Here is a 23,198-nt window from a genome sequence, read left to right on the forward strand (position 1 = left end):
GAGTCGCACTCTCATTCGTCAAACAGATAGTTTTTTTTTTTTACATCTCATTAATGTAAAAAGATCAAATTTCTATCTGAAAAAACCTACTGCCAAGAGATCAAGCTTCCTGTGCTTCACATGTTCCGCATGCATTTTAATGCTCTGTCGTCTTTTATATCCTCTTGTCATTAGTTTCAACATATGGGGAGAGCCCAACCATCTGTGCAATTCCAGCTGTCGCCTGAATACCCCCCTTTTTTTTAATATCTGGAGTGATACTTGTGCAGATAAAACTAATGATTTATAGTGTGTTTTGACAACACATTCGCTGACATTTTTTCAGAATACTGCTTTGGTTCAAGTTAGCTTTCTTTGTGTTTTGATGTGTTTATAATATGCTCTTGAGGTGTGACTGTTAAGAGCTTGCGAACTGAGTTGAGGTGGTTTAACAATTAGCGACCACAAGATGGCGACGTCTCCATTTTTTTTCATGTTGACACTATTGGCTATGCACATGCATACCCCCAAATGTATGTGCATGAGTGCACACAGTATGTTATCTATTTCTACCTGACCACTCACAGACATAACACACTTCCAATTATTTTCCATCTCAACCCTCTCTCAGCTTTAATAATACACTGTCTGTGGAAGCGCACAGTCATGACAAGACAGCACAAACAGCAGGGTAAAAATATCACATCAGGGCAATGGTGTTTGACGGTAGAAACCAAATAAAATATTTTTATTACACTCAAGTGTTCTTTCACTGAAAGTATTTGCAGTAGCAATTGCTGTGAATCACTTAATCTCTACAGTATGTACAGGCTGGTTACTTCAAAGTTGCATCAGTACATCATCACAGCCAGAAAACGTGTTCCTGGCACAAGTCTGCATAGTATAAATGTTTGTAATGCTGGGGACTGTGCACGCTTGGTTTAGATCTGCTTATTACAGGTTTATCGCCATGAGCTGCTGTGTTAGTAACAGCAACTATGCTCATATATTTCACACAAATGTTACCAAAAAAAAAAAAAACTTGAGTGAAAAGTCATTATTTAAGTCAATGACAGCATGGAGATGTCCTTGATATCATTATAGTCCGACAACCATGACAGAAACCAAAAGAAAAGACGAAAGAATTCAAAAATCGGGCTGATAACATTATCTAAATGAAATGAGTCTTCAGCTGGGAGCACACTGCAGGACTCTCAAACACAAAAGTCCAGTCACAATAAATGACTTCTCCTTGCTGTAGTTTCTTGTCTGTGTGACATAGCTTACAAGCGATACTTGTGCTGTTTGTATAGTATCAGCTAGGAATACCATTACATAACCAATCATTTAAAACTTTTCTCTGCTCAAAACTTGTCTTAACATATTTTGAGTTACAGGGAAAAAAAATCAAAGCTGATAAAAGAAAAAAAAAACATTTGGATTTCTATGACAGTTTTAACTCATTCTTTCTGATCAGCTCAAACTTAACAAGCTTTTTTTTTCAGAGAGTTTCATGTCAGATCACAAAAATGTGTCTGATCAGCTACAGTAAGTTGAAGTTGTGTAATTTGTGCCCAGCTTTAAACATTTCAAAAACATTTAGCGCCTGTCGAGAAGAGTGAGTGGTGGAAAGAAATGGAGACAGATGAGAGCTAGGGGCTGATGGATGGCAAATTAGACAGAAAAGATGCATGTTTAGTGTAAGAGGAAGGACAGGTTGTGAGTGAATATGAGAGGGAAAGCAGGTGACGGTGAAGGAGATAGAACCAGTGGGAGAACAGAAGATTTAAATTGGAAGAGGCAGTGTTATTAGGAACAACCTTACCCTTGCAGTGCTTTCTCTCCAAACCAGTCACCTTTTCCGAGGCTGCGCAGATAGACGGGCTCTCCATTGGGCGGATCTTCTCTGGTCACATTAACCTGGCGACAGAATGGAAAAGTTTAAAAGGAAAGAGGAGTGTGACAGGAAGGAGGATGGAACAGAAGTGAAGAAAGAAGAGGTGATGTTTAACAGTATGAAGATTTGTGGCACGTAGAGGGGGGAGGATTTTTGAGAGCGATAACATTTCATTTAGACGTCATTCTGAAATAAAACGTTAACAATTTGACATGTAAATGCTCATTCAAGATGACAGGTTCACTATTACAAGCAGGGGAGAAGTGCTGGTGTGACAGACATCTCATGCATGGGCAGTCTGTTACAACCAGGTGACTGCCATCTCTGTGCAGTGATCTGCGAGGCGCCGCTGACCACTTCATTAGCCAGATGACATGTGAGTGATGGCACTGTGCTGTGCCGCGAGGCTTCACAAGTCACAGCGATGGCGCTTGAGTAGATTTTAGAGGAAGTGAATGCAGACGGCTGTTTCGCCTAATTAAAGGATCTTCCCTTCATCCATTAGCCAGTTCTGCACAGGTGTGTCAGCGTATTCAGCACCTGCACACTGTAATGCTGTCTACAACTAAGTGACAGTGTAACACTGATATGGTCATGTGGGAGCAGGAAAAAAAGGCAAAGAGAGGAAGAAGAGGGACTTAGAAAAGGTAAAATTGTGTGTGTGTGTGTGTGTGTGTGTGTATGAGACGCCCAGATTTGGTGGAAAGTCGTCTAGACAAAGTTCACTGTCTGCCGTCTAGACAGAAACGAAGTTTGAGATGTGGAAATAACCAAGCGCAGAGCACTGATAAGGTCAGGAATGTCTGCGTCCATCGGATTTGTATGTGATTTGGTCATCCACTTGGGTCCATTTGGGCTCAAGAGGAGTGTGTGAACAGGGTGTATCTTCATACTTTACAATGACACTTACATCCTGGATGTGTGTACTAATGGAAAATGCTGTGAATTTGTTTCACTCAAATTTCAAAAGACAAAAGTCTCTTGTTATGCCATTTAATCTGCCTTGAACATCTTAATAAGCCATGCTTAAATCTTAACTGTTGAGCATTACAGTATATTGTTGATAAATGTATGTAACGATCATGAGGAGGTGCAGTAGTGGAGACCAGAGGAAAAACATTAACAACTGAAGGTGAGAGAGGAAGTGAAAGAAAAAGTGTAAAATGTGCCAGAGGGGAATGTGAAAGGAGAAACAGGAAACTGATTCATATGATGAACACGTCGAGCGGAGAGAAGATGAAAAGGAAGAGTGGCGGGAATCTAGGCATCAGAACATGTTAACAATACAAGCACATGTAAGCCCTCCAACAGTGCTGATGACAGGAAGGTGAAATGAAAGTGACTCCATTCTCCTTTCCAGATGCTCCCATTCCTGCTGCAAGAGATGATGAAAGAGGCGGCACTTATGTCTCTCGGGATGATTGATGACAGCCCACGTCCACCCAAAAATACTACAACTTCGCTTAAAAGATAGGTGTCTTTTGCCGTGTGTGTCGCATGATGCCCTGCGTTGTGATGTCAGTGATGATTATTTTAGTGGTAGGCTAGAGGCACTGTTCTCACCTTTCCCTTACTGATGATGAAGAAGGTGTCTCCTCTGGCCCCCTGTCTGATGATGTACTCTCCATCCTCATAATGTGTCTGTCAGAGAAGAGAAGAGAAGAGAAGAGAAGAGAAGAGAAGAGAAGAGAAGAGAAGAGAAGAGAAGAGAAGAGAAATTATTCTGACATACCATTCTCACATTGGGAGAGAGACACTTTGCACTCTTCAGATGAAGCAAGGCTGAATTTAGTGCAGTGAGATAAATCACAATTAGATTTTTCTTCTCGTTAATACCACAGACTGGCAAGCTGTTCAAGGTGTTTCTCTGCCTTCCACCCACTTCTTGCTTGGATATGCTCTGCGACCTTGAATATGAATAAGCAGGTAAAGAAAATGAATGCTACTGCTGTAGCTCCTTTCCAAGAGTAAAATTAATACTGGATATCCATCCATCAATCCACTTACTGTACCCAGTAATCCTGTTCTGGGTTGTGGGTGCTGGAACCTATCCCAGCATGCAATGAATAGGCCAAGCTCTGGACTGGTCGCAAGTCTAACACAGGGCTAACAGACATAGATTGAAAATCCCTTTCACACTCATATTCACATCTTGTGGTGAAAATGACCTTCAGTGATGGATGGATAAGGATAAGTTGCATTAGGTTCTACAGAACCATAGCACAGGAAGAACAAGCAGTCACTGACAAACCTTGAAAAGGACCTCAGGTTGACATGTATCAGTTTTTGTTTTTCATGTTACAAATTCTGGTGCGATTTTCATACACAATATGTTGCACCTTGGACCACAAGTCTAGACATAAGACAGGGCTCAGTATCTCCCATTGGATCATAAGCAGATTCAATTCCGCAGCTGACATTTGCCAGGTATTTATTGTCGCACCATTTCACCATGGAAAGGCGGCTTACATCTTACTTCACACTGAGCAGCGTGTTCATGATTCATGGCTGCTGGGTGTCACTCAAAACTAGCTAGATCTAAGTAATCAAAATCAATCACAGACCAAAATGATCTATTATTGTGGAGGACGAGACTTAGGACAGCGTGATGGAATTAACCCTTATGTACTTTGGACAGGCAAAGTCAAATACCACACATCAGTGACTGGTAGTTTATGAGGGTGACAGCAAAGGGATGAATTAAAGCAATTTTTAATAGATTTCGATTATTTTAGCACTACTTTCAAGCTTGGCATTTCCTTTCTCTATGAAACTTATTGTGCAAGATGATTGCAAATGGCAACAGCAATGGCAAATCAGCATCCAAACACTAACATCTCCCTCAGCCAACAATGCAAACACATCAGGCTACATTTATAAGCATGTTCAGAAAGTCATGCAAAACATCTAATTTTCACTGGGTTAACATTACTATTAGCTGCGTGCCTCATCTCAGCTCATTCTTACATGTTGTCCCTCAACCTGACCTAAATGTTTATCTCTCATCAGTTTAATTACTGGCAAGATAGTTTGCAGCTTAACCTGCCCTGTGGTTAAAGAAGATTTGATCACAGCTACATGAAGGTTTTTTGATAGAACACCGCAGGTGTATCATCTATCTTTACACAGGCTTGTTTTTAAATCCTTGATAAAATATTGCAGAATAGTTCAACCTGGCCTGAAGGAATGAGCGGAATCTAACCTACCAAAATTTGTGAAACTCCTTTTTGTCTACTTCTGTTCCCTTCCGTTCCCTTAATCGTGTTTCCCCCTTCCACTTACCAATTCAGCCTCTGAGACTGTGTTGTAGTCTCCCACAAACATCTCTTCTCCTTGACGGAGTTGTCCACCGCCATAAAGGCTGTTAAATGTAAGTCCATAGATTTCCTTTTCTTGGCTCTCTTGCCCTTCAATATCTCAGCTGATTCAGCCTGCTGCATTGAACGGCTTCAGTTGATTAATCATTGTCAGTATTACCTTTACCATCTTACATAAAAGTTCAATACTGTGATGATGTTTTTAGTTTCACCATGTACAGTCCAAATTATATTACAAGTTATTGACCATGCTATAAAAAATACATTATGGTGTTGGCCATTGTACTGGCTATGGTCCAAGTCACAAACACTGTGCTATGGCACTGACAATTATATACTGCCATGTAAAAAACATGTGACATAGCAGTGTAACAGTCTAACCAAGCACTATACTGATATGCAAGTACAGGTGTGTTACATGACAACTATGTGTATGTTAATGAGGTTGCTGTACCAGGTAAACTATTTATAATAACACCTGGGAACAATATTTGTATATCCTCAATGTCTGTTTGCCTTTGTTTTTAAGTTTATGCATATGAATTTGGGCTATAGAACTTTGAAATATAATATTTTTCACATGATACATTGATTTCCCTTTCTGTAATGTCTGCAAGTGAAGCAGTTAGATTAATTTTCTCAATAATCAACACAGTATGAGGCTATAAGGGCATTACTGTAACAAGATGGAGAAGGTTACATTTATCTTTGTAATCACTAGTATTGATTTTTCTAATTATGATATACAGTCCTGGTCAAAATTATTGGCATCCCTGTTTTACTGATTTCAAGTTCCGAATTAAGAATATCTTCAGAAAGGCACCTTTCACCAAAATTTGTTTGCAGAACCTTTGGCAACAACATTTCTTGTACCCATGTCAAAGCTTCTTTCATCCGTCTGCTGGGTAGTTTCTGTCATTCTTCTACTGCTACGCGTTCGAGCTCTTTCAAGTTTGCAGGAGGCTTTTTGTCAAGTTTTCAATGTGACTTAGGTCAGGACTCATTGCTAACCAGTTTGAAACAGTCCATCTTTTCCTTTTCAACCATTCTTTAGTGCTGCTGGATGTGTGCTTTGGGTCGTTGTCCTGCTGAAAGACCCAAGACCTTTGCCTCAGACCTAGTTTTTTGACACTGGGTAACACATTTAGCTCTGAATGCCTTGGTAATCTTCTGATTTTATCAATCCTTTGATACATTCAGTGTTTCCAGTACCAGAGGCAACAAAGCAGCCCCACAGCATGATAGAGCCCTTAGAGGTTTTACTGTAGGCACGGTGTTCTTTTCGTTATGGCCTTCATTTCATTGCCAATAAACAAACTGATGCACTGCATTACCAAATAGCTCTACTTTGGTTTCAGGCTGTGGCTTATCTATAAAAGTTTTTGCAAACATTAGTGTAGTTTTACTTTTGTGCCTCTCTTTTAATAGTGGTGTCCTTTTTGGCCTTCATCCATGGAGTCCTTCTTGGTACAGTGTGCAGCATATGGTACAGGCTGAAACCAACACTCCAGATTGCTCGAGGTCAACCTAAAGCTCTTAAAATGTTTTTTCCACAATCAGCACCGACCTTCACAGATTTCTTGAGTTTCTTCTAACTGCCACATCCTGGAGGCGTCTGAACAGTTTTGACTGTGAAACTTCTTGATAACATTACAAACTATTTTTTTAATAACAGCATATCTAATACTTTAGTCTTTGGCACTGTGAAAAAGTTTTTAAAAAATCAGCCTTTTTATGCAGTAAAACCATCATTCATTGGTTCATTTAGGTAAATTTTATTTTGTTTGAAGAACTAATTTTAATACATCAAAAGGGCTACAATTGTGTCCAGGGTACATTTTGTGTTTCACTTTCTTTCACTGGCCTATTATGCAAGTTGTTGTCTTTTTTTTTTTCTTTTATTCAATAACCTTGGACATTTCAGTTTATTTCCATTTATTTTTTCATATTCTGAAATATACTTGAAATTCAGGGGCAATTTTTTGACCAGGACTGTAGCTATTGTAATACAGACACAGAATGACTGACTTACACCACAATTAAAATGTCCTGTAAAGTCACACAGAATCAAAATATCTAAAGAACACATACGATGTTAATCTAGATTTACTTAAAATTACTTCAGACGTGTTTTTGCTTATGGGCTGCGCTTATGGCTGACTGGTGTGGAGAAATTGAGAAATCCTACTGGCCGAGAACTCAACAATCACACACGCGAGGGTTCACCTGTGCACTTAAAGCGACCGTTGTAGCTCAGTAAACCTCAATTTAGCTAACACTATCATCGACAACATGAATGGTCCGTTAGCATGAGCATGTGAGCTTGTACCAACTCAAAACTTACACGAACATTGTTTAACAAGTATTATCACCAAAATATTCAGTGGGCATTGTTAGCCAACTGTTGCAAAAACGATGCAGGCTAGCTAAAAAACACGTTAGCTTAAAACCAAAGTAGCTACAAGCTAAAACAGTTAAAATGTTAGTCGAATATAGACACAAACCAACAATGGATATTTCCGGCTTTTCTGTATTGTGAAGATATTCTTTTGGAGAGGAGCGCTGTAATTGAGGTAATCTTTATTTTGACGCAAAGAAAGTTTAAACAAGTTTGCATAGGCTCATTCCTACGTTTACAAGAAGGCGCAAGCAAAGCAAGGCAGGTTGAATATTATGAACCTGTAATTGATTTGTTTGTTTATGTAGGTGATGTCCAACTTGACTTCTACCATGAAAAATCCGTTTCCCACACCAGAGATGTGTAAATTGACGACTCAGCCCGAGGCCTGCAGCCACTCATTAACGTCATTATGCATATGGAGGACCTGCTTTGCTAAGATGCCGGACACTGCTGGTATGTAAGTCTTACCTTGATTCTGTGTTTTTACTGTTCCTCACAGGACAGAGAAGGGCCATAGAAAGTTTAGGACAGCTTTTCCATTTTATAATCAATGATGATATGGTAACAAGTTGGCTAAATCCATATATTGTACTCAGAAATAGAAATTCTCACACAATACAACGACTAGATAAAGCAAATCTTTTTTGCTTTATTTGAAATTATGACTCCTACACAAAAGGAGCATAAACATACACAGCCAATTAATTCCTTAAATCTTAAAGATTAAAAAAAATAATAATAATTTTCGAGTTTTCCATATTTAATGGCTTTCTAAAACCTATTCTTTTAAGTAAAGCGACTTCTTGCTTATAGATACATAAATTACTACACCTATGAATCACACTGAAAAAAAGTAGTCAAGGGCCATATTAGAAAGCAGATCAACATATTGAAAGCCTCAATGTTAAGACCAAACATCAAAAGTGTAAATGAGAATATGTTTGCATAACTAAATTATGCCAGAGAAAACATCAAACGAAGTGTTGTGCAGATGGGTAGAAAATGTGACGTTGAGACACATCTCAAAATGCAGACTGTCAGCAGCATGAGGAAAACATTCTGCAGAACTGCAGTTAAAAGAACATCCCATAGATTTGGCATGTATTAGTCCATTTATGACAAATTCCATATCACAACGGCTGTCCATTTTGCAGTGCTTTCTATGGTTTCAGGGTTGTGAACGTATTTTTCTGCTTTCCAGGCAGCTGTTGGTTTTCCATTTGTTTACATATGGAATGAAGATCAATTAGAAAACTCTTGAAAGTTGAATTTTGTAATCCATCATATTAAACTGCACTTACATTTGTTAAAATTATATTATTATTATTATGAGGTAATGCAGTGCAGACTTTTAAAATCAATCTACACTTGAACTGCATTTCCACATTATGATAATAGAATTTGAAAATAACTTAATTTTGATGGATAACACAGGTTATTTTTAGTAAGTTTCCATATCTGCACAAAACAAATGGAAAACTATGTATGCCACAAAGAAAAATAGTAGGAAAAACTCACAAAAATGAAAACTTGTTGTAAAAAAAAAAAAAAAAAGACTGCGGAAAGTAGGTTACTATACTGACATTTAAGTCAAAATTGATGTCACCCCACAACATCAAATAAATTGAAAGCTGAAATGGCTCCTGGAAACAGTACACTGAATTCTTGAACAGGTTCATAAAATTAACTGCTCTTACTTGGTGGACCATTTCATTCAATATCACCTCACTGAGCACAAACTAAAGGGCAACAATTGCTCTGAAATCCCAGCTGTGCACACTACAACTGCCTACAGTCAGTGCACAATGTCTGGAATATGCCTTAAATCCCATTGAATATGCCTTTCTGGCTCCCTCCTCTTACCTTCTTTCAGTAAAAGAAAGTGATTGTAAAGAATGGTAGTCTATTAACACGTGTGGAGTAGCCTGCAGATGTCACAGGCTTTGGAATAAGGCACTTACCTCCTCAAGGACATCGGCAAGCTTGCTTAAAATATCTTCCTGCAGGCCATGGAATGTGGGGACGCTGCAGGAGAAAGAAAAGAAAGGGCTTTTTGATAAATAGATACATAGGTTCATACATATTAAATATATTACTGATTTAATCTTGTGTATTTGCCAGACAAAAAGTAGAAAGCATTGTAGCCAGCAGCTTAGTATATGTAGTGGCTTTGAAACAGTTGACCAGAATCTAAGCAGAGCTGTGATCTGAAGTGAACAACATAAATGCAGGCAACAGGAACACATAAAATCAATATTATGTTATGGGACTACTGTTTTACAGTATGTGTATATAAATGTTGCAGCAGGCAACGTGTCTGGTTACACAGCAGGGCATCAGATCCTGAGGTTGAATACACCAGTATGAGGCTCTGTTTGTTCTGGTTGCTTCCCAGCAGCTTCAATGAACGCTATCTGCATGTTATCAAGCTTACTAAATAAAAATGGCCCAGTGTTTATCAAGGAGGAGAGAAAATAACCTGTGTTGGCGAACAAAGGGCTTATCTCCCCCTATCATCTCTCTCTCTCTCAGTTTCTCCATCTCCCTTGCCTCAGCCCCCAACCCAGGCTCTAGCTACTGTGCTGATCCTTGTGTGGCTTTCTCAAGAGGCACTAGCTAACCACCTACACAGTCAACGGATGACCCTACTCCAAATGAAACATATGGAGTTGCAACCCTCGAGCAGTGAAACATAAATAAAAAGCCCCTGTTGTAGTAAATTTCCAATGCAACAGCTTGATTGTGTTACAGAAAATGTATTAATTATATGAGGCCAATGGGGAAGTGCAGTTCCACTAATCATTTTAATAATTCTAACATCATTTCAGTCATTGCACTGTGTGACTGTGAGAAGCATGAGATAACATAACAGTTTCTATGGTGGTCTTGCAAACACCTAAAAAAAAAAAAACAAGTTAAAATGACTACTGTTTTTATTCTGTATCCTATAGTTAGTCTTTGATATAAAGTGTAAGGGGGCTCAGGCTTTAGTAATAGCCCACCAGTTTTACAAATAGCAATACACAGCAATATGCATTTTGTGATCTTTGTGAATTCATTATACACTGCCCTTGAATTTACTCTTCATGGACCATTGTGTTTGAGTAATTTAAAATAAATGCGAGGAGGAGATAATAAAAATTCTCCCAACATTCTCATGTGGGATTTCTCTTGTCAGTTTTTCATCAGTTTTCCTCCTCCACAACTTTTAAGAACAAATATATAATTTCACAGCAGTTAAAGAGTGGGTTGAAGACTGACAGGGATCAATATGTGTTTGTTCTTACACTTAAACTACAGCTCTTTTATTAGATCTGCTTCTGGGAAACAAACCAGCAATATAATTATCTACATACTGTGAATTAACAAATGTTATGAATCTCTGATTCCCTTACTAGATACCCCTTGATAAACCAAACACACAGTGAGCCCAAACGTACAGCTATTAAATATTTACTTATCTGTTGGACTGTTATGCAAGAGCTGCTGAGAGGCAAGAGCAGCCATACAGTATATTCTCATACACTCAGGAAAGAGATAACAAGTCTTTTTTTAGTCATAGCCGTCACTAAAATAGCTTCAGTCAGGAAAGTCAGATTAATGGTGTTTTTATCTGTCCTGAAATGTATTTTTGGTACCGTATGTCTTACCATCTGGTGAAAGGGTAGATACAGCAAGATATAAAGTGGCTGTATTGTGACTGAACTGTAAATGTCAGACTGCTATACTATTCAGGGTACCAAAAATATATTTCACCAGTAAAACAACAGCATTTTTTATTGTGTTGAAACACTTAAAGGTGTAATGTGTAAGATCATGGTAGTTGCTCCACCTCCATGGGGGGCAGCATTTCACCTCTGTACATGTGTTTTCTTCTTTTCTTTGATGTTGAATGTGGTTTCTTGTCGGGGCGATCTTTCTGTATGGAGATAAAAATCGCTTTCTGGATGCTTCAGCCATCCCTGCGTTTCTGTGGTGCAAGTCAGGGGCCTTTTTTTTTTTTTTTTTTTGTCGGGAGCTGTAGCGTAACTTCAAGCTCTGGAGGAAGCTCTTATTCTTCGTGGGAATGAGGGCAGACTAGACGCTACACTGACTCACAGCATCTAGTGTCATAAAGTGGTATTACAACACGGCCCGGGACACAGCTAGTTGGTTAGCATTCTCATTTCAGTAGATATCTATAGAATACCATAGATGGAGGTCTTGGTTATGACATCATCACCGTGGCTCCTTCACATACTATTGAAAGTGTTCATTTTTTGAACATTTTAACTACAATATGGCCAGATCTTACACATTACACCTTGTATGTTTTTCTGACTAGCAGTATTTTGTGACTGTGAAATAATTGTCCTCTCTCAGTCACAAAGGAAGTAGTAGTATGAAATTGTTATACTGCTGCAATATTTTTTTTAATCTAAGGGAATGGTGAAAGCAACTGGCTGGACTACAGATAGTAAAGATACATAGTAAACGTTGGTTTTTCTCAACCATTTTGGTTGAGAAAAACCACTGTATACGTTGCACATCAGGGAAGCACTCATTTTTGGGTCAAATGGGTTGTTTTGGAAGTTACTGACATTTGACCTATTTTATATGAACTTTTGTTGGAAATGTCAAGTGAAAAGCTGGTTTCCTGTGAACTTTATCCATTCAACTACCTTAAAACAGCTCTGTCAAATAGTCACAGAGCCTGATCATGATCACATTGATTCCTGAAATTTTTTTCAGGAGAAATGAACCTAGGCAGAGTGTGCTTTTGTGATTTGGCAAATTTAAACACACATATATACATTGGAGTACATGTGTGAAGGGAAGTGCAAAGATAGAAGCCCCTCCTATTATATCTCCCCTGAACCAAAGTTGTTATAATGGAGTGGCACTTGAGGGCTGTGGTTGAAAAGTCCTTTTTGCTTAGGAAGGTTCCTAACTGAGTGAAATGACCTGGAAGTATCAATATGGCAGCCATGATAAATTATAAGAAATGATCAAAATGACAATGTCCTCATTACATTTTCTATCAAGGTCAAGGGAAAGTGGTTAGGAAAGGAGATTATTTTGACTTTGACTGCAGCTGTAATATATATATATAATAAAATATGATAAATAATTTCATAATTAGCTTGATGCAGACCAAAATGTATGAAAAAGAAAAAGAGGAAAGTTGAACAGAGATGGGGGGGAGAAGAAATTTGTACTGTAATTGCATCTGTGTTCTCCATGTCTTTTGATGAGTCTATCTCTTATCCTATACTCCATACAGGCCCAAAAAGCGTCTGCAGGCCTTTTAAGTGATAATGGTTTCTTTATAGGGAAGAAGTTAAGGCCTAAGGGCTTTCTGATACAGATAGGGATGCTGAAGAAAGATGATAAAGGTACAAGATAGTTTCCAGTAGGATGAATAACACTTTAAGTGAGGCATCAGAAATTAATATTGAGTTATGTAATTTATTGGCAAAAATTAGGAGTGAGGAATCTTCTGAGAAACAGCTCAGCCACATTCTCCTGAATTCATTTTGCTAATTCATTCATTGCATTTCAGAACAAAGCTCTATTCAGGTCATTTGTCTATCATTGTGGGACACTTTACCGAGGTTCCTCACCTTTTCAGAAATTCCATGTACTCCGTGTGCTTGATTAGACCCGTCCTCATCATGATCGTCTGAAAACATTGTCGGTCGATGGCCCACAGCTTTACATTTGTCAGAGCTAGAAAGAAGAATAAACATAAGCATCATCATGAAAGACAGTCTAATTAATAACACAGCACATGTATGAATAATACATGTCGCCCAACAGCTTTATGCTTTGTGCGTGCACAATATGAATATAGTGAATATTGTGCACTGTAAGCATTTGATATTCGGCTTTAAAATGTGAGAAGAATCATAGTCGTGGCATGTGTGATGTTACTTAATACTGCACTGAAATCTCTGTTTATAGAGTGGCATAGAGAAATCTGTGAACCTTTAGGTTCGGTTACTCTTTTAGTGTCAATAACTGTCATCCAAATGTTTTCTTTAGCTGCTGATCAGGCCAAGGAGGGAGGAGGTATTTTGGACAATTACTTTTTACTCGGCAGTGCATGGATGGCTTGCTTCAAGTCATGCTACTGCATTTTAATTGGTTTAAGGTCAGTAGTCTGACTTGACTATGCCAAAGTCCTTTTATTACTTAAAGCCCCTGAGTTAGTGATTGCTTTGTGTTAAGAGCAATTATCAACGAAAATTATGTAAAATTTTACATCAAAAACCACTACCCTGATATTTTTCTCTATAATTTCTCAGAACAATTTGGAATTATTTGCTCCTCCAATGATTGCAATATGTGCTGTCCCTGAGGCACCAACTCCAAACCATAATACACATGGAGTAGATGGAGGTTAAAACATTGGTATGGAGTTAATTTGATTTGAATATAGCATTTTGTCTTGTTTACCCACAAAGTATTGTTCCACAAAGCATCCAGGTGTTCTTAGACAGGCATTAGGCAGGCCATACTTTGTCTTTGGAGAACAACAGTGTACAACAGAGTGTCCTCTGTAGTATCTTTCTGTAGGCAAACTCATTTTTGGTGGTTTTCTTACTGTGCACTGATAAGTGAGTGAAAGAGATAACCAGTATGCATTGCTCTGACACTACACTTCCTTGACAGCTCACTGAATAATGTACAATTCTCTTGCAGCAGTTTTTGCAGAATACCCGACCCTTCAAAGAGGAGAAACAGTGCAAAACCTTTCTTTCTTTTTTTTTTTTCACTTTTATGCCTGAGTGTTGATTGATGGAGGCCTGGGTCTTTCAAAATTCCTTTTCTTGTCATTCTCAACAGCCTCAACAGCGCTTTCTCTGAGGTCCTCGGTAGTCACTTTTGTTGTGAAGAGCAGACTCTGTTGGAAGTCTGACCATGTGGATTTTCATCAGAGCAATGGGCCTATAACCCACCCCCTGAATGTCATTCTATTTTCCCATTCAAACCCAATTCACAGAAACTTTTTACTTTTTAACAAAACACACCAAAACTACATATTTCAACTAGTTGAGCCACATCATACAATGACTCAGATTTCAGTGCTTCACTTTGGTAATAGCATTTTATGATAATTACTTTTATAATATCCGTGGCAGTTTTTCCCAACTGCCAGTATCATTATCTACAGTGCTTCAATTGTGCAGATGTACAGTAGACTAGGAGTAAAAAGAGAAGACAGAGAAAATCATGTACTCATATGTACATATATATATATACACATACATACTATAGTTGCATATACACACACGTGAGTGAGTGAAGACACTCCCATAGACACCACAAATCTTTCTTTGCGCAGACCAAGAGTTTGGCAGCACTTTAAAATAGGGCCAAACCACAGGGGAAATGCCCTCATTACACAGCCTGACACTGTTTTTACGAATAGACACTTTGTTGGAGCAGGGACCCCAAAACACACAGCATGACATAAGAATGTACATAGACATCTGGATTCACAGATATGCACACATTCTGTACAAACATGCACAAATATCAGATATACACAGAGATATGGGTACTGGTTGCACATATATATACATACACACAAGTCTTCTTAGATTTAAACACACATTTCCTGCTGTGTGCACATACACACAGATAAACATTAATCAGTCATCTGACACCTAAGTAAAGATGGAAAACTATACACTGAAATAATGTTGGCACAGAGTCAAAACACACAGGTTGCACAAAATTACACATCTCCAACCGACAACTTGTATATGAAGATGGGTCTATAGAGAAATTATTAGAGTAGCCCTCTAATTTGACCCGGAGGCACCAAGAGTGGGAGGTTAGACGTCATTGCCCACTGCGCAATGTGCAATGGAGTGTTTTGGCAGAAAGTGGGAGTATGGGGCACTGGGAAATAAGATATGTAAGGAGCCTGCAGCACACTGCAGTAGGTAAACGTATTATTCGGAGGCTTGACTAAATTGCAGTGAGACCCAGGGAGCTAGTTATCCTGTAGTGAGGGCGCTGATTAATGTCTTAATGCTCATGGGTTGCCAACCATGAGCTTCACAGCTTTCTGGATGCATGTAACACCTCAGGCAGTGCTCGAGGATGATGTCTGTGAGAGGTTTTGAGGGATTGGGCAGTTTGTTGTTACAGTGACATCTTCATTGGGGCTTTAACAAGCCCCACTGCACTGTGAATGCATGCAACATGAAACATGTATACTATATATACAGGAGGTAGAAAAAAGAACGGAACTCTCGTGGAATGAAATGCAATCCAACACAGGCCCAACAATAAGTACTACCTCTGGGAAAATTGGTATTGAGCTTAGTGAAGGCCAGTTGATTCAGACTGCATTGTATTGTTGCGTTATATTGTAAGAGCTGCTATCTTGCCCACTTCATGTAATGCACATCATAGGCAGTACATGACAAAAGCACTGGATAAGTTCAGTGTTACTTTTAGCAACAGTCTGTGAACATGATCATTAGCATTTGTCAGATTTCAGTCGTATCTGTTTTAGTTTTACTGGAGATACAGTGGTGAAAAGTTTAAAAAATATGCATCCATTCTCTATCAAAAAGGTTAAAAAAGATTGAAGATTGGCTTCAGTGCAACACACATAGGTAGTTAGCATTAGCACACATACCTTAATACAGAGAGAGGATTTAGTCAAGGTACACAGGACAGGATGTGATCATCGTGGGAGCAAATGTGATAAAACTGCTGCTTTTGTGAATGTTACAAAAATTGACTAAGTGGGTGTAAAAAGAAAATGATGCACTGTACTGTTCATTACAAATTCTCAAGTAACACATTATGATAGTTCCTTTAAATTTCACAATCGCTGGTTTATGTGCATGTAAAGTACCTTGACTGACAATTTGTATTTTCATTTTTACTCTTCAAATAAAAATCATGCTAACGTCAATATGCACCCTGCTGACTACTGTTTAACATACTGTATTTTTTTTTCTTTGGCCCTGAAACCTTTTTAAATATTTAAATTGAATGTAATCCCACCTCAGAATAAAGGATGGCTATTCATAGCCATGCTGCCCACAGCCGAGCATGTTATCATCATTTGCTCGAGATGCTCCTTTCCTTCCCTCTCCTTGATGCAGTGATTGTAATCCCTCACCCTTCAATTTATCCCAGTTATTTGCAACAACAGATCAATAGTGTTGATTGTCAATACTGGCAAAACTGGACAACTAGCTGCCTTAGTATGCCAGACCCCAAAAGAGAGGGTCTGTGTTATATGGGTGTCGCCAACAAGATGCAGGGTACAGCACATAAGCGGTGGAAGGAATCACTCATTCATTTGGCTCACTCATAATTCACTGTAACTGAATTTCAGCCTGGGGCATTATGCAAATGCTCCATGTGTGTTTGTTCTTGTAATCTAATGTTTGCTCATTAAATTATATAAATTTATGATGAGATCAGAAACATTTTTCTCTGTACTCTGGTCATGACGGTTTACATCCAATGAGTGTGGGATTTGCAAACATCAAAACTTTGTGCGTTAGTGTGACTGTAATCTTGATTTCTGTCATGAGTGCCACAAGTTTTAATGGGATTTAAAACGACTCAGAACAGTCTGTATGGCCCATGATAATTCAGCTGAAGTACAAAGCATCTGCCATTTGCACTGCGGAAAATCCACATTCCTTTCCAAAAGCACCACTGGGCCACATGAAAGTGGTACTTAAATAAAGATTACACCAGAGTCCTGAGCGGTGAAATGTGCAAGGAAATGTGTACACTCTGATGACAAGAAATATATTTTGTTAGTAACATAGTATTAACACAGTGTAACCTACTGCTCAGTGACATCCCAGGATATATAGTGTTTGACAGAAAATAAGTTCTAAAATAAGCTGTCCCAGTCTCTCTCTCCATATTCATCTGTGTAAAGATGCAGGGGGATCTGCATTTATTATCCTCCTACTGCAGTGCCAGTAGGTACATTCTCTCCAGGAGGAAAAAACTGTCATAATAAGATCATGACAGATGATATGTATTCTGACACAATGCTGTGCATTATTCACAGCAAAGTCTCCCTTTCCCACTGCTGTGTTACCATGCCGGTAATCAAATCATTATCAAACAGCAAAGAAAATGTGTCAGAAAACCTTGGAAATATTGATCAAATCAACGCGTGTTTGGTGCTATGTTGGTTATTAGGAGGTGCTCTACTTTGAATTATCATTTTAGCACTTGTAGATGATTAACCTGAGGTTATACAGCTCTGAGAAAGGGAGTGGCAACTCCAAACTAATTAGTCAGAGCACCCACCACAAGAATTTTCTCTGTGAAATATTGTTGTAATGTTTGGATGTTTGGGTTTGAGGGCATTTGAATTGGTTTTCATTGTTACAAAAATTTTCCCACTGCCAAAACTCTGACTTGCCTACTCCTGCAACTTAATTTGCGTCATTAACATTTTCAGCTCAACTCCTTCCTTCCCTGTTATGTTGTAAGAAAATTAGAAAATCAACCATTCTATTCTCACTGACTCCCAGACACACACAGCCACATACACACACTTAAAATCACATAATCACGTAAACTCTAGTCCTTTGAGGCTTCCTACATCTCTTGTTTTGGAAAGCGTTAAAAGAGCGATGCTGTTAGGGCTGCGGGGTGGAAGAGTGTAATCTCCTTTCCCCCTAAGTCATTAATAATATCAGCCAAGTCTGATTACGTCTGGATGAGCTCTTTAGAGCGTGAGAAACCAGGACAGGTCATTTACACCAGACAGTGTCACAGAGCCTAAAGAAAAAGGAAAACATTAGAATTCTCTTTAAAATGATGTATCTAATTATTATTATTATTATTATTATTGAGGCTTAAAGGAACATTACAGTGTAGGAAAACAGATTTGCTGGACCATGATTGGCAGTGAAATGTGTAACAACCTGTCAAATGCCAAATAACAAAAACTATTGATTTACATGAATGATTGTGAAGTGGAGCATTGCATATCTGTAGTTAGTGATGTTATGTGCTCTTATGACAGCTTTCACATTTCACTGAGTCCCATAACAACACTAGCTGACTTAATCAGATGCAATCTCCACATGCCAGTTCTGCCAATAGTTGTACCATATAGGAGACATGCGTCCATGGAAATATTGAACTGAATGTCATCCCACCTGCCATCCACCCACCATGCTCACCCACACTAACCCATAAAAACTCATATTTAGAGAATAACATATTTAATTGCTGTTATTAGGTGATTCCATTTTGATGATGGTGAAAAATTTTAATTTAATTTGAAAACCATCTATGTCTATCATATAAAAAGACACCCAGACATGTGGGAGTCATAATATTTAAATGCATAAATCTTAACGCACAGACTGGATACTCTTGTTACAATTAGGTCAGAAACTTCTCAGAGGCTGATTGAATAAGAACATTTCTAAAAGCATGCTTTTAGCTTTCTCAGTCTCAGATTCCCAAGATAAAAACACAATTTACAACTCATCTCTGTATGTAACATTTACAAACCTCACTCCCAACCTTTATTCAACAATTACAGCTGGTCTTGTTTGGAAGTTCATCATAACCACGCATGCATTTAGAGGACTGGAGTTTGGTTGCTTTAAATAAGTATTCCATTATCCTGAAGGAGAGTGGCTCATCTAAAGTTAGCTCTGTGATTGCAGAGATGGTTCTGTTATTCTACCTCAAGCAAAGTGGTAAACATTTCCAGCTTGAAGACTTTCAAACTTTGAGCATGACCCTGTAATTTTATGGATACTAAATCATTACTATTTAAAAGTCAAATTCAGTGGATCTCATCATACTTTCTGATGGCATCTACATCTTCCATCATTTAAGTAATAGCTTCTTCTCTTTCATGATAGCTAACATTGTCACAACAAATATAATTTACTATTACTAGAAGCTATTTTAAAAACTTGAAGTTCACTGTTTCGGACTAAAAGTTTGAATAAATCAAGACTAATAGCCCCCAGCTATGCTAGCAGTCCTCTGAGGCTGTACTTGAGTTAAATGCTCACATCAGCATGGTAACATTCTCTCAATGATGCTAGCATATCGATGTTCAGCAGCATGTTGAAAATTTTCACAGGATAAGTGAAACCTTTGACACTATGGGGAAAGTCAGGCGATCACTACTGTCAATAAAATTAATCTTCGGGGGGACCAGAAAAATCTGTACCAAATTTATGGAGTTGAGTAGTACTGAAGCACATACTGTATGTTGTATGTGTTAAGCGTGGAGCAGGGTGAACAGACATCCAGTAATCATAATGCTCCAGTGGATGGGAAAAACAGAAAACACTATATATTTATAGGATGGTATTTTAATTATGGGGATAAATTAATAAAATGGCAATTAAAATGGTAATAGCTATATTGTGAAATACCATGTATCTTCATATTTTTATTTCATGTCTCTATTAGCCTTCATAGTCCTGATGTAGGCACATATAGTTGAAAGGGTACGCTGCCGCTACAATAACTCCAGTCAGATTCACAATGATGGATTATAATTAAAAAGAAAATTCAACACTAAAGCCTTCATAAAATGTTGTCTCTAATGATAGATGTTTCAACTGAGACAGCAAAACAAAGCTAAATATCTCTCTGAGAAGGAGTTAATGAATGGAACAAGAAAAGAGCAAACTCTGTTGCCTTATTGTTCTTTTTAAAGCCTTTAATCATCACAATCAATTTTAACAGGCCTTTGTTCAGAAAATTTTTCATTAAAAGGAACTCATCTCTTCTTCTCTACACAGATTTCATTTCATGGTGTCATGATGCAAGTGCTGCTACCTGAGGTGATGACGTCAATGGTAAGGATAACTGCTTCTGTGGTAGGGGAATAAGGAAAACATCTTTGCCGTTCAGTGCGTGCTGCATCTGAACACCAATAAAAAATTACCTTTTCAGCATAAATGGCTTTCTCATTGCTTTGTAAGATACATTTTAATTGTTTGTTGTCCTTATTATTATGAACAATCAACCAGAAACTATTTGCCACAGAGGAAATCAGTTTGAATAACCTGATAAATTTCAGTCTGCCTGGCTGTAGAAAATCAAATGAAGGAAATGAGGTGTGTTTGCTGTTCATCAGCAAGTGGGTTATTTTTAGGCCTTGGTCCAGGTTGTATCAGGTATCACATTTTACTATGTAGATGGTTATGTGGACTTCTCAAACCCCACACTGAAATCTGTCAAATTACTGATGTGGCAGGTCACTGAATATCCTGAGAACAATGTAAAACCATGTGTCACACATTGTCAGACAGTTTTTGTCATTTAATATCTTAAGATGATATCCTACTGAATGAATTACTACCAACAACAGTCTTTTCTGTTTTCCACTCTGACAACAAGAGGAAATTACTTGCTGTGTCATTGTTGAATTTCATAAGTCCCTCTGTCAGTCAATGCTGATGTTTTGCAGCCTGCTGAGAGAAAAACATCACATCTCTGCACCCAAAAATACGAAGCCAGAGTGATAATTCCCCTCTCTGCTTTGCCAGAATGTGAAGAATACCTGTTTCTGTGTCTGTGTGTGAGTGACTGCATGCCAGACATACAGTAGTCATAGTCATATAATCATCGCTGCATATGTGTTTATGCCACTGTTTTTTTTTCTCGTTCCTTAAAGAAACAACCATTATTCTGACAAGAGGCCTCTCTCACTCTGCAGGAGACCTACATTCAGCTCACTTTCTGTGAAAGCCTTGGAGAAACTGTTCATTATAGGAGGAATTGATGTATAACCACACAAACATTAATCAAACCAGTGAGCTGCCCTGAGATTAAATGTATTTCACTTCCACAAGTTTTACAAACAACATAATCCAGGCAGCAAATACATTTCTTCCTGACATATGCTGGCTAAAACAAATTGGTAGTATGTTAATGTAATTTCTAGGAGATGAGGGTCCTCCTGGCATGAGGAATGAATTAGAACGAATTAGACAGTCTATACTTTTGTGAGTGTACTTTAATCTAACTCTAGTGTATAATGAGTGTAAATGGGGTATAAGAAACTAACTAGTTTATCCTCCTAAGACCCGAACTCTTGCATGGCGTGCATTTTTAATTTCTCTTTGATCTTTATTCTGATTGGGACCTGAGAAAAATGATGTCCACATATGAGGACATTAGTTTTAAATTTTGATTACTGAGTGGCAGTATAATATCCTCATATGTGGTCACCAGGCCCTTGTTGAGAAAAAGTTAGTATTGTGGTCTAGAGAACCCAAAATGTGAGGTCCACATATGTGGACGCCAGGTCCTAGGAGGTTAAGAAATCTAATCTTAAAAACTTCAAAGGCTCTCCCCTCTCTTCACCTACAGTATACACATAATGAGGGCAGAGACATTCCAGTGCATAAATGACAGAAAATATCATAGTTTATTCACTATCTTCCACCTCTAATGGGGTATGAAATTAAGCCTGGTTTTTTAAGGGTAAAAGTCATGAGAGAGAAATTTAATAGAAATGTCACTGCTTCTCAGTCAGCTGCTTAAATTGTATTTCTGTGGTACCATACATCAGGGCCCCTTCACTGCCTCTATGGTCAATAGCATTTGGCAGGACAATATTTAAGAAAGTAGGCGCACCAAGAATATTTTGGGCAATATTGGAAGTATAAGCTGCTAGAGCAAGCGGTCCGCAAATATTAGTATTACACAAATTAAAAATGATCTTTTTTTTTTTTTTTTTTTTTTTTTACATAAAATGTATTGTCCTCTTCTATTTTTGGTTAACCACCTTGCACTCACTGCTACAACAGCACATTAGACATTTCAGTGCACCTTCCAAGTTCAATTTCAGTGTTGATTTAACTGTCATTATTACAGGCAAAGACCTTGCAGAGGCTACAACAGAGTGATTACTGACCGAGTTACACTTGGACAAATGGATGTATTTAGACCAACTCAACATGTGACTAGAATGCGTATTGGGAGGGCGTTTGAGCAAGTGAATTTTAATCTATCCTGAATACGCATGCATGCATTTTTTCATTACCTTTTTTTTTGAAGATCAGATCATTCATTCAATCTGCCCCAGCTGCATGAACTGACTAAGTTTAAAAGTGGTATAAGAAATTTCTGCAGCTCCTCCAAAGTTTCCTGAGCCATTTTCCTCCCACTGATACTCATGTACAACAAGCAAATTACTTTTTTGTAAAGCAAATGTGTCCCCGGAATTGTATCACAGAAGGCAAGCAATGCAAATCTCTTCTTAATAATGCAAAATAGGTAGACAGATACCAATATAATCCTTCTGTGCAGAGCTGGCCACAGTTATGTTCATACAGACTACTAGTGTAAAGAAATGTCCTAGAAAAGTAGTTGTTAAAAGATGCACCTGCGGGGCTGTTTTCCTTGGCTGACTGTATATTGCTGCTGACTAAGTTTGCCTCTCTGGGTGTTTTAACCTTTCAAGCCGTATAGAGCCCCAGAAGAGCCTTTTGCTCCAGGCTCACACCTGCGCTCCAACTGAGAATCAGGACAACAACAGCAGCAGGGGCCCTCAGTACAAACGCACACACACACTGGGATAACTATTGACAAATGCACATACACACACACATCCCATAATAAGTCAAAT

General features: G+C 38.3%; 1 protein-coding gene and 1 long non-coding RNA gene across 3 annotated transcripts in view; one reads left to right on the forward strand and one right to left on the reverse strand.

Annotated features, from left to right (window-relative positions):
• LOC130181391 (cGMP-dependent protein kinase 1) overlaps positions 1 to 23,198 on the reverse strand; it is a 77,388-nt gene that overhangs the window by 18,253 nt on the left and 35,937 nt on the right. For both annotated transcript variants that reach the window (XM_056395587.1, XM_056395585.1), the window contains exons 4-7: positions 13,198 to 13,303; positions 9,556 to 9,619; positions 3,440 to 3,517; positions 1,805 to 1,899 (exon numbers count right to left, since the gene is read on the reverse strand). In XM_056395587.1, coding sequence (XP_056251562.1) covers positions 1,805 to 1,899; positions 3,440 to 3,517; positions 9,556 to 9,619; positions 13,198 to 13,303 — 343 coding nt within the window. The remainder of the gene's footprint in view (positions 1 to 1,804; positions 1,900 to 3,439; positions 3,518 to 9,555; positions 9,620 to 13,197; positions 13,304 to 23,198) is intronic.
• Positions 6,623 to 10,753, forward strand: LOC130181392 (uncharacterized). Its single transcript, XR_008829565.1, has 3 exons — positions 6,623 to 7,766; positions 7,900 to 8,047; positions 10,127 to 10,753. It is a non-coding gene; the product is annotated as an uncharacterized LOC130181392 (long non-coding RNA).

Source organism: Seriola aureovittata, chromosome 14 (genome assembly GCF_021018895.1).
Source record: "Seriola aureovittata isolate HTS-2021-v1 ecotype China chromosome 14, ASM2101889v1, whole genome shotgun sequence".
Taxonomy (NCBI): Eukaryota; Metazoa; Chordata; class Actinopteri; order Carangiformes; family Carangidae; genus Seriola; species Seriola aureovittata.